This window comes from Anas platyrhynchos, chromosome Z (genome assembly GCF_047663525.1).
Source record: "Anas platyrhynchos isolate ZD024472 breed Pekin duck chromosome Z, IASCAAS_PekinDuck_T2T, whole genome shotgun sequence".
Classification (NCBI taxonomy): Eukaryota; Metazoa; Chordata; class Aves; order Anseriformes; family Anatidae; genus Anas; species Anas platyrhynchos.
The window spans coordinates 17,809,912-17,822,750 of record NC_092621.1 but is presented as its reverse complement, the minus strand read 5'-3'; the positions used below and the strand labels follow the sequence as shown (position 1 = coordinate 17,822,750).

At 34.5% G+C, this 12,839-nt stretch overlaps 1 protein-coding gene across 2 annotated transcripts in view; it reads right to left on the bottom strand.

Moving 5' to 3' along the window:
* The window catches only part of ITGA1 (integrin subunit alpha 1), a 78,329-nt gene that overhangs the window by 9,139 nt on the left and 56,351 nt on the right, over positions 1-12,839 (bottom strand). For both annotated transcript variants that reach the window (XM_038169843.2, XM_072031702.1), the window contains exons 15-25: positions 12,351-12,481; positions 9,570-9,733; positions 9,241-9,377; positions 7,725-7,835; positions 7,078-7,163; positions 6,737-6,872; positions 5,766-5,846; positions 3,740-3,816; positions 2,801-2,890; positions 1,505-1,607; positions 436-549 (exon numbers count right to left, since the gene is read on the bottom strand). In XM_038169843.2, the coding sequence (XP_038025771.1) occupies positions 436-549; positions 1,505-1,607; positions 2,801-2,890; positions 3,740-3,816; positions 5,766-5,846; positions 6,737-6,872; positions 7,078-7,163; positions 7,725-7,835; positions 9,241-9,377; positions 9,570-9,733; positions 12,351-12,481 (1,230 nt within the window). The remainder of the gene's footprint in view (positions 1-435; positions 550-1,504; positions 1,608-2,800; positions 2,891-3,739; positions 3,817-5,765; positions 5,847-6,736; positions 6,873-7,077; positions 7,164-7,724; positions 7,836-9,240; positions 9,378-9,569; positions 9,734-12,350; positions 12,482-12,839) is intronic.

Sequence of the window (12,839 nt, the reverse complement as noted above, 5' to 3'; positions counted from 1 at the left end):
CAGATATACAGGAAAGCTAATTTCAGTAACAGAAAGAAGAGGATTGTACAGGAGACTGAGCTCTATATTCAAATAGCAGGGCTACAGCATTATCAGTAAGCGCTGCTAATAATGGAGATAATCAGCGGCTCAAAAAAGACTCCTGTCCCTCATATCTCAAGCTGGACTCCTAATAACATGGCAATGTATCATATTAAAAATATTATATTCCAATTATTGTTCAAAGTTGTTTTAAACTTGCTAATTTGCTTTTAAGAAAATTTGCATTTCTGTCTTCCTGTGAACACCACAAACATTAAAAACACCACCATCTTGCCTTTTAGACTACAAGCAACAACTACTTTGAAGTAATACAAAACCCAAAATGTTTGCAGTTCTTTACACTAAAAAGTTTAAAAGTTACGATAATAATAAAAATACAAATTGTTAGCTTACCTGGGAATGTGACAATGCAGTAAGGTAGAGAAGAGTGTTCTTAGCAGATGTTACATCGGGAAATAGGATTTGCAGCGTAAGGTTTGGCATTGGGAAGTGTTCACCTTTTTCAATCTATAAGAAACAAGAAAAATGTTTTGATTAGTATTTTCCTTACTTTATTGGTATTTAATTACACTTTTTTCCTTCTCTATATTTTTTTTTGTCTTTTTTTTGTTGAACATTTTTACAGTCTGTCACACAAAAAGTGGTATGATGAACTCTTACTTTTTCCCCCTTCTTACCACTCAGGTAAACTGCTTGCAGAGATAAGTTATGCTTATGAGATCATAAAGGGTATGCTATGCAGTCTGCCAGCTCTCTTATGTATTCAGAGAACATGTATTTTGAAAAGAGATGAACAATATCTAAAAAAACATACACAAAACCCCTCAGGATTACTGGATTTAAAATTTTAGACTAAAAGAAGTAGTCAGGTAAAACACTGTAGGTGGGATAAAAAATATAATAACTTTTGTCTTTGCTGCTTAGTGAGAGCAAGAACAATGGGCTTTTCCCATTTTTTATAGATAGAAAGTTGGTTCAGAGACTTTTGTCTTCTGTATATGGGACTCTTGTTCAGCTTTGGATTTGGAAACAATGATGCCCTCAGTTAAACTAAATTCGGTCCTACTGCAACTTGAGGTTGGGCTTCTACTCCATTACATATCTTTCCCAAGTGATTTTGGATTGCAGTATTCATTCCATTGTGAAGAAAGTGTTCTTGGAGCATGCCATATGCCTTTTTTTCAGAGCTGACCGGATTTTGGAAATATCTGTTCTAAACTGTAATGGATGTAGGGCAAGTTCTCATTTATTAGCGTATGCAGCAGCTATAAAACCCACTGGAATTACTCCACAGGATACGGACCACTCTGAGACCCTCTGACTCACTTTATTTTACAGCAAGCAAGAAAAAAACTGTTAAACAATGTAGAAGGTTTAACATATTGCATAAAATGAAACTACTTAAGTAACATTGATTGATTCAAACTAAATGAAAAAATATATGGTTTTAATTGTGTCTTACCCTATAATGCAGAGTAACTTCATCCCCAATCTGCTCTGTTGTGTTAATAGCAGTAGGGATGGTATCATTTGCAGCAATTATAACATGGTGTTCTTTGAAAACACTGCAGATTTAAAAACAGAAAAAGTAAGAACAAAACTTCATAAACACTGTAGTGAGTGAATTATTTTTTTAAGCGAACTGCTGCTTCTACTAATTTTCTGAAAAGTGTTCACTTTTTATCGTGTACATTTCAAATGCTGTATTCAATTAAAACAAGGAAATGAGTAAATATTGCCTGTGCAGTTCCTTATTCTAAGAACTGAACACTTGAAATGCATCCAAAATGAACTTACACACGCACACCATGCCCTGTAATTCTACTGGTAGTATTTATGACGTTTTTCAGGGATGGAATTTAACTGAATTTAACTGGAATTTAACAGGGATGGAATTTAGCTGGGGTAGTTTATTCTGGATAAGAGGAGGCTCTGGGGAGACCTTATTGCTCTCTACAATGGCCTGAAAGGAAGTTGCAGGGAGCTGGATGTCAGCCTCTTCTTGCAGATAACTAGCAACAGGACTAGAGGACATGGCCTCAAGTTGTACCAGGGGAGGTTTAGGTTGGAAATTGGAAGAAATTTCTTCTCAGAAAGGCAAGTCAGGCATTGGAATGGGTTGCCCAGGGAGGTGATGGAGTCACCATCCCTGTGGGTGTTCAAGGAAAGTTTGGATGTGGTTTAGTGGGTGATATTGGTGGTAGGGGGTTGGTCAGACCAGATAATGTTGGAGGTCTTTTTCAGGCTTAATGATTCTATGATTTTATGAATTCCAGCTATTTCTGAAAGTACTGTATAAGACCTGCATTAAAGCTTATATCTGAACTGTTAGAAACAACTTTCTGTGAATCTAAAATTAATGCTAATTTTCGAAGCTGGGGATCAGACACTATACCATGCAACATTACATTAATACAAAGTTGTGGCTGTCAGAAAGCTGAAAGTATTTCCTTTGTTATGTACCTGAAATGCCTTTGAATGAATAGGGCAAAGTACAAGAATCAACAAAAGCTGCTATTGTACTTGCAAGATGCAGACTGAATTTAAATAGATAAAAAGGAGTTGCAGCAAAACGGAGTCATTGTTATCCCTATCTTTTCCTATATCTGCTCTTTCAATGAAGCTTGTTCTTCCTATTCATGAGAAGCTGTTGCTTGCAGATACTGAGTACAGCTTAAGAACAAAGCAATACTATATTGTCTTTGGACATTTGGCATTTACTATGTTAGCAAGCAGAAGTACAGAGAAGCATATGTACCTTACAAATATTAATCCTACTTCATATTTTACTGGAATTGTAACTTGTCCTCTGTTGTCACCCAAGGTCTCAGGTGGTTCTTCACTGTCACTAAAATAAAAACAACATATACAACTTATACCTCGATACTCATCTGCACATGTGACAGGATTACTAGGTGGCAAGGGATATGAAGAAATTGAAATACCTACAGTTCTGAGTGTATGTTTCCAGTTAATTAAAAAATACCTGCGTATTTCCAATTAATTACTATTACCCCAGCAAGGAGGCTGTGGGTGCACAAGAACCAGGACAGCTGACCCAGACTGGCCAAAGGGGTGTCCCACACTGTGTAGTGGCCTACTCAGCAATAAAAGGTGGGGGAAAAGATGGAGAAAGGGGGGACATTGGGAGTGATGGCATTTGTCTTCCCAAGAAATCATTACACATTTTGAGACCTGCTTTCCAAGAAGTGGCCTGTCATCAGGAAGCAGTGGATTCCTTGTTTTGCTTTGCTTGCACGCGTGGCTTTTGCTTTACCTCATAAACTGACCTTATTTCAACCCATGAGTTTTCTCACTCTTATCTTTCTGATTCTCACCCCCATCCCACCTGGGAAGAGTGAGAGAGTGGCTGTGTGGCGCTGAGCTGTCTGCCAGGGCTAAACCACAACAGCCTTGAGGGTTAGAACTTTTTATTTAGCATACAATAAGGTTGCAAAAGAAGAAAACTACTGTGAATTCTGACTCATTTGTGACTTACAGGATCTAGAGACAAGCAGCGATTTGTTCAGTACACTAAGTCCTCGCTGGACAACGTACATCTGCAAAACTGCCAGCTCTACAGACTGTTTAGCCACTTCTAAGTTTAGACATGTCATCCTTGATTTACCATGAAGCAGAAAGCTGTAGAGTTTCCTAAATAAAATCACAAGATAAACAAGCAACAATTGCAACTAACCTTGTTGCATATACATCAACTGTGGCATTTTCCAGAAGATATGATGCGTTGAATTGGAATGATATTTTGAAGGAAATCTGTTTGGAGAAATACATTGCACATTTTAAAAAGTGTTTTTTTTTTTTTTTGTTTGTTTGTTTTGTTTTGTTTTGTTTTTTGTTTTGTTTTGTTTTTTTTTTTTTTACAAAAAAGGAATTAAAAATATAATAAGGTTTGGACTGATGAAAAATGAGAAAAACTTTGCTACATTTATTTATGCAATCCTTATTAATATTTTAACCCTTTTCTATGAAGGAATCCACTTTTTTGAATTTGTCCAAGAAAGAAAGAAAGAAGTTATCACTTATTAAACATGAGCATCAAATTTTTAGAGCTGAGAAGCCTCCATAAGTCTTAACACATAGTATATTATAAATACAATATGCATTGTTTTCTTAATGCAAAACAATTACTCCTGCAAGCAATTTATCAATTGGATATATTTGAGGAAGAAACACTTCTTTTTCTCCACTGAGGAAGAAACAAAGCATCAAAGCCTGGTACTTGCAATGGAGATGAGTGGCCTACAGAAGGCTTCTGGAAACTCACATAATATAATGAAACAACTAGAATTCTGAACAGAATTTACAGTGTAAATAAATGGCTACTAGGTCTCTCAAGAAATCCACACTCATTCTATCTAGGGTAAACTTAACACAATTTGGTGCCATATAAGATTTGAAAAGTCCCAAACAAGTCACTCTGAATAGAGTAAATTTTTTATAAGAACCGAAGTTTTACTATTTGTCACACTAAGGACTTTTGAGCTCAGACTTTTATATTTTATTTAATGGTTACAAATCTTTATTACAAAGTGATACAGAGAAAATTGTCTTAGATATTTCTTCATATTAAAAATAAAGACAGGAAGAGACTTTAAAAAGGAATGTATGAGGGATGCTTATCAGTGAATTGGAGATTAATTTTCAAATGTAAAGGAGGGAATTAAATTTATAGATTTAGGGATCTATAGCTACACACATACTGACAAAGAAAGAAGAAAAAATTAAAAAAATAGAAAATCTGGTGATGGAGTGTTGTGGGCACTGGCTTTGGATAGTATGCTCATTTGGCTTCAGGAAAATAACTACTCATTGACTTCCTGAAAGTTCCATGTACCTGTTCCAGCTTGTGTTTTGGAGGCAATGTAAGAGGACATCACTCCTGACCTTCCCTCTGTTGTGCATCTGTAGAACAGACCTGATAATGATAGGGGAACAGACAAGAAACTAACAGGAAAGAGTTTGTCTTGCTTGCTTGCAATATGATATTTCTCAGATCAATATTAGACTACTTCAGTGAGGCTTAGATGTATATTTTAAAAGGCTAAGTTCAGCTAAAACTCCTTCTCTTTCCTAGCTGAAGATACAGACTCATGACTAGAGAGATTCAAACTGGTACTTGATTTTAAGTGGACCACTTGCTGGAAAAGCCTCTCGGTCTCCACTGAGCAGGGTTGAAACCTTGATGCTTAGCTTTGGCAGATCCAGGTTAGCATCTCCACATGCCAGCTTACTCTCTTTTCAAACAACTGGTTACATTTTTTTATATGAAATTACTGAAGTCATAGGCTCAAATCTGTGGAAAGTCACAGTGTCTGATGTCTTAGTATATTTTCTGTAACACATCCAAAACAATATCCTATGCATTTGGAGACAGATCCTTCTAGCTAGGTGTGCTCTTGCCTTCTGTTAGTGTCATTCATGGCAGTATGCACTTTTTACCTCCGCACATACCACAGCTGCCTGTATAGGTACCAAAGATATTTTCATGTCTGGCTCAGTGTACTTGCTATGCATCTCTGCCTTCTGATTTTGCCACAGAGGACAGTGCTATCAGAGAAATTCATGTCGAAGACAGCTTAGGAAATGTGCATAGACAGGTGTTTGGGTGAATGCAAGACAAAAGAAATTCAGAAGTGATAGCAACTGGCCTGGATTTAGAATAACATGAAGCAAGGAAATTGTGCATGTGGAGAAATTTTTACCTCTTCTGCAGTTTTTAGAAATGGATATCCCACTTTACAGGTGATGTTGTGATTAGATTCACAACTATCTTTCTGTATATCCTAAAAAACAAGAAAGTGAAATTATAACAATGTGCAAACTCCTGAATTTTGATTAAGCATCAAGGGGCTATAAAACATATATAGCATTGTCATTTTTCATTATTAAAACATCATCAGAGTCAAAGCCTTAATTGATCTGTGACAGAATCAGGAGGACAAGTTCTGCAAAACAATTTCCACAAAGGAACATCTGCATAAATTATTTTCCATTATTGAACTATAGTACTTATTATATAAAAGCTGGACATTACCCAAACTAGTCATGGGGTCTAATAGATCAACACGGATATAAGTACACAGGTTTTACACATAGTTTTGTAAACGTATTCCGAACTTAGCAATAAAAACATCATTCAGCTGTCAGCTGCCTTCTCTCAGTGTGCAACATCTGGATTGCTGACTGAAAACAAACCTCTCAAATGATTTCCACCTGAGCTATGGTGAATTCATAGCTTCTACTGAGGAATGCAGAAGCAGATAGCTTGAAGATGCTATCTGAAGCTGTGATAAGACAGGCAGTAATTATGCCTCCCTACCAAGACAGTGCAAAAGGAGAATTCTGGAGGCACAGGAGCCATTCTGATGAATAATGAGGCATTTCTGGATCTAGAGAGAGAGGTAGAGATGATTCATGATTCTGACGTTCGTCTGATATGCAGCCACTTACTGTCTAAGTGGCATTGTGAAATGTGTCAGTCATTAGCAGAGGTTTATGCCGTAGTCAGGTCAAAATAAATGCATTCTTTTAGAGGTATAAGCAAGGATAGCACTCTACATGAATCTGTTACAATCAACTGAGATGGTGTCAGAACAGTGAAATGAAGTCTTGATACAAAGAATTCCTCAGATCTCCCTAGCAATAAGTTATGAGAAACGTGTAAAATTCCTACCTCAATGCCAGCAAAAATAATATTTGGAGAATACTGGACCAAAGCTCTGGTATTATAGGCACTGTCTTTTTTATTCTTGATGGAGAGCTGGATGGTGAACTTATCATTTCGTGACTTTACAATGAATGGAGAAGAGCTGTAAAATAATGTATGATTGTTAGACATGTTAAATTTTGGATATGTTCTTAAAAATAGAAAGGAACATCTTTCAGTGTCCAGACTCTTATTGTTTCTGATTTTAAAATTATACCACAACTTTATTTTACCAGACTAAAGATATCATAATTGACATACAAATTTTGTACAAATATCAAGCAATACAATAAACCCAGTGTAGTTACCTGTCTCCAGCTATGCTTGCTTTTACATTCAGAACAAGATCTGAAATGCATTTGTTTTTGGCTCCACAATCTTTTGTGAAAGGAATCTGCAACAATAGTATTTTTATTCTCAATTTTATTATATTATTAAAATTATATACTTGCATTTTATTTCCTTATCTAATTTTATATTAGGTCTTCTGTCTGACAGTCAAAGAAGATAATCAGTTCAACATGCCAACATCCTGTAAAATATGCAGGTAAAACACAACTTTCCTACATATTCTGTTATAAGTGATTCATCCAGGTTAGAAGAAGAAACAATACTAAAAGCATGAATGACGCCAAGCACCACCAAAATATGTGACTAATATTCCCCTGCTCAATCTATGTTAAAAAAAAAAAAAAAAAGAAAAAAAAAGAAAAAAAAAAGACAATAAAATTGCTTGTACTCTTCTATCTTCAGTTAAGTCTGGACAGCTATAAAACCACAGGCTGGTTCCAAAGCTCATTCACTCCTGAAGACTCATTTAGAGTAAACATCTTCTGGACAGGCTTAACAACCCTACCTCTTTAGTCAATTTGTGGACAATACTTTCAGGTCTTGTATGGGCTATGAATTTTATTTTAAATATTCTGCTTATTAATACAGAATCTTGCTGACTTACATATTCAGATATTGAATTTGGCAGATTGCTGTCAAGAACAGGTCCACTCTCTGGATCAGAAAAATTGAACTCCAGCAAAACCTTTACAGAGTCCTGAAAATCAGGTTTATCCTAGAACATAAAGAAAACAAACTTGCTGTTATGAACATTCACATTAACATCTAAGCCAGTAAAGGAAGATAAAAAAGCAAACCAAATGCTAAGGTAAAATATTTTTCAGTCACACTTCATACTTGCTAGAGAAGCATTTGAATGTTCGCAACACATTTAATGTACAAGCCAATCCTTATAAATACCTACTAATGTTTTTGTGTATCTCAGCTTGTTGTAAAAATGTCACATAGCCAGAGCATTTCCAACACAGTTGCATTAAAGAATATGTCAGAAATGTCAACTTGTACACTTTCCTTTTTAGTTGTGTTTAAAAAATCAGTAAGACAAACAGCAGTCATATCACGTTATGTGAAGTCAAACTGGGACCTGCTACTAGGAAACGTACTGCATATTCAAGAAAATGCTAGCCATCATTTATCATTAGTTTTGAATTATGATACAACTGTGAAGTTGCTACATGTTTTAAATCTGGGGAGCTTATAATATACACCTCTATTCACTCTGTGTATTAGTTATAACCTGAGCAATTTCACATCCATATTTGCTAATTACATTTCTACCTTTACAGTGAATTAGTATTCTCTATGACATACTTAATTTAGGAGTTTTTGATTACTTTTTTATTAGAAGAAATAGCAGCAATATGCAAATTAAAATTCTAGCCCACATACTCCTGCGGAGTTTTGAAAGCACCTGAACTATTAACAAGTTTAAGCTGCTTAATTCAACTAAATATGTTATGCTTTTTCTTAAGACATACCCATAACAGAGACAAAGTTAAATAGACCACATACAAAAATAAATAGTTCATTTATTTATATACATATATAAAAATTTATACATATATACATACATACATATGTATATATACATATATATATGTATACATGTATATAAATACATATATATTTATATATTATAATATATTTATTATACATATATATGTTATAAATGTTATATATATTATAAATATGTATTTATATGTATATAAATTATGTATAGAAATTCATTATATACATGAATATATTTATATATTCATATATAAATATTATATTATATATTCATTGTATATAATATATATATAGTATATAATATTATATATTATATATATATTATATATATAATATATATATTAATATATATTATATAATTATATATACTATATATATTCATTATATAATATATATATTATATTCATGTATATACATATTTATATGTATATAAATACATATATACGTATATATATGTATATAAAGAATAAATATATAAATAGTAAATGCATTTTATGTATACTTTTAAGATTAATTTTGGATGCTGATTTTTTTTTGCAATTAACTGATACATTTGGATCATTACAATAACAACTTGAGAAAAATATAGCCACTTTAAATGATTTACTTGCCAACATGTAGAAGTTATGTTTAATACATTCTGACCCTTTGATAGTTATATTTTTTTGCATTTTCCTCTCATGGGTTTCTGTGAACAAGCTTCGAGATATTTGTCTTTGTGAGTCAAGAATAATCCAATACTGCAGATCTGCAAAGGAAGTTGAGAATTAATATTCAGCAAAATTTTACCTCTACACATTCTTTATTTCCCAGTATCATAAATATGCTTTGAATAGTAAATTTAAAAGAGAGTTGCATTTCATTTTGTGGGAAATAAATTATTGTGAGCATAGTAGCTTTATAATGGAAAGATTCCGTAACTCAGTGCTTGTCTACTTACTTGATTCAAATATATCTTCCTTTGATTTTAGTCTGGTCTTAAAACAAATTGTGGCATTTATACATATTGTTTTTCTTTTATTTATCTGACAGTTTTGCTGTTGGATATTGATGCTTTTGGGTATAAACTGCATGGAAACATTTACTTCAGCCACATCACGAGACCTTAACAAACACACACATACACAAAAAAAAAGAGACAAAGCACCTTGAAAATAATAGCAGCAACTTTTAAAACTTATATTAATGAACTAATAAAATTTGCAACATTGAACATTAAAATACACATATATCACAATCTAAACAATTAATTAACTATACACTCTCTACATAGTACCAGTAAATAATATATTAAGGAGAAAGTAGTCAAGGGCTTCTCCTGAGTGCTCTGTGTGTTTCAGAATACATAACAGATGAAAGGAAAGATTTTAAAATCATTTAAGCAACACTCTTTTCAAAAGAGACTGAAGACCCATACCCATTCTCAAGTGCAATGACAGATGAACAAGTTATTACACAAGAGCCAGAGGGTAGAGTGTCATGTTAGGGCGTGTGTTGAGAAATGGGCTGAGGAATTTGCTGCACCTTTAACTCCCCTTTACCCCCATCCCCTGCAACACCTCTACCTTTGCTTTCAGCCAGTTCCTTTTTGGCTTGAAGACACCAGCCTCAAGTATGTCAGTGTACTAAATTAGGAAAAAATGTAGCTGACAGAATAGCTTTCTTCAGATGTGTGATCTAAACATGACAGTGAAGGAGCAGATGAGTCCCGCTCCCAGAAAATGTAGGGACAGGGGCAAGTGTATGGTATTGTGCTGCTGGGAGGGAAAATTCAGGAGCTGCGGCCACCAGCCAGCAGAATGCAGGCCCTGGGAACAGCAGTGCTTGAGCAGCATGGACAACCCTCACTTTTGCCCTTATGCCCTTACTCTTGCTTCTCATGGTCATCTCTTGCTGGAAGGGCTCAGCTTTTCCTCTTCCTGGGTCACTTTAAATGGCAAAAGCTTTGATGCAGCTGCATCAAAGGCTGAGGAACAGGTCAAAGTTAAAGAAACAAATAAGGAAAATAAAGGGTGGGAGGGGATGGGTGACCTTTGTTCCAGTTAGATGAGATCCTGGGCTATCTCATTGCACGGCTGCACAAACATTTGGAAGGAGAGCAGAAAGCAGTGGGACTGCTTAGCCAGCACTGGTCTGGGTCAAAGAGAAAGCCAAACTTTTCTGTATAAAGAAGAATGCCTATGGCCAATGGCAAATATGAAGCAACAGAGATTAAATTAAGCTTGTATCAAAGAATTTTAATCCAAATAATTTTACCTCACACTTACTATGGTTAGATAGCTTAATGTCTTGCTAAGCCCTGCAGACCTGACCATGGAGCAGCACCCTGGACTCTACAACTCACCGAGAAAAAGAGGAATTTCTGTGGCATCCTTACTCATCAGAAACATATTTTAAAGAATTTATGTCTTTGGAACAGAGACTTTTGATGCTCACATGCAAACTTGGGAATTCAATCCAATGCTAACAGGCCAATAAATTATAATAATATAGAGAACCAAAAGCTACTGTAAGCATTATAGGCCAAGTTTGAAGTGAAAAAGATTCTTTTGCTAATATCAAGATTTAAAACAGATCAGATATCCATTGAATCAAATGGTAACAAACTTACAGAAAATAAGTTCTCCCTGGACAAATCTTTAAAGTCTTTAATGTGAATATTGGGCATTTTGTGTACCGAAGAAGAGATGGGTTACAAAGGATTCCCAGCTTTTATAAAAATACAAAGAGAACTTAACTGTCATTATCCTAAGTAAAAGCTTTATAATGTCACCAAAATTAAGAACAGAAAATATAAATCAGGAAATATTATGAGATCACAGTCCAGCTTCTGATTTATTTATTTATTTGTTTGTTTGTTTGTTTGTTTATTTTTCTGCGGAAATGTGTCCCATAGCTCTTCAAATGCTGAAGTTAGTAATACTGAGTATCCTTCCTAATCATTGTACAGTTTCAGATCCTGATCCTACAAAGACTTTGATGCATTCTCTTCTATACTGAGAGCTGCCCTACTAATTTTGCAGACCATCTGGGCAAGACAATGCAACAGGCAAAAAGGTAAAGGAGGGAAGGAGTGTAGCACAGCACAACAGAATGTATTTAAAGATTATTAATAGTTTCTGTGACATTCTTCTATGTTAGGCTGTAAGAGCTAGAAGTCAGTAAAACAAAATCAGAAAAATGACTTTGCTAAGGAGTCCTCTGTAAGCTGTGAAATGAGAGAAATTCTCCAAAAATCTCAAGTTTTTAGCTGAATTTTTTTATGTCCTAATTTTGTTTCCATTTTTGCTAAAAAGTGAGTAGCTCAAATGAGTCTTCTCAATGAACGCTTTACATTTGAAGCTGTCCATCATACTGGTAATAAAACAATATAGTGTATAAAAGAGATTTTTTTTTCTTTTTCTTTTTTTAATTATTATTTCATTTTACTTACTGCCATGAGTGGAATCAGTTTCTATTTTGAATATGATGTAGCAGGACAGGGTCTTCATACTTGGCTAACAAGGTTTCTAAAACATTCCTATATTTATTACTACTATCTATAAACTTTTATATTTCCTCCAGAGAGACATGAAAATATGAAGATTTATAGCCAAAGTATGAGATGAAACTTGTTGAAACTTGCATTCTCACAACAGTTGAAGCTGTAGTGCATGTAAGCTACATAGATACCACAAGACAAATTATTCTCTAGCCTGACAGCTGCTGTGAGCATCCTTACCAGAAGAGGGCAGCCCCGCCAAGGCCTCCAATAGTGACATCAATCAGCCCATCATTGTTTAAATCCATTTCTCCGTGCACAGACTGGCCAAAAAATTTAACCGTCTCCCCATCTCCACCTGATGCAATACGCTGTGAAAAGCATTAGGAGGTTTATTCAGTGCATACTGATGCATTTTATAAGAATATCCAAGACGCATTTGTTGGCAGTTGGATGGCTTTTAAACTTTAAATCTTTTAAATTTTCTTTACAATACTCCTAAAAAGGTTACCATGGTAACACTTATAAACACACTATACATTTTCAGAATTACAGAATACAGAATATTTCAGAGGGTTTCTAACAAAAACATGCAAATATATTTTCTAGCAATACTATAGTCAAATTTGGTTAAATCAGACAGTTTAAAAGTATGTAACATTTTAAAACAGAAGCTCTTATGACAGGTGAAGTCATAATTTGATTCTGCATTGCAAAGACATGCAGAAA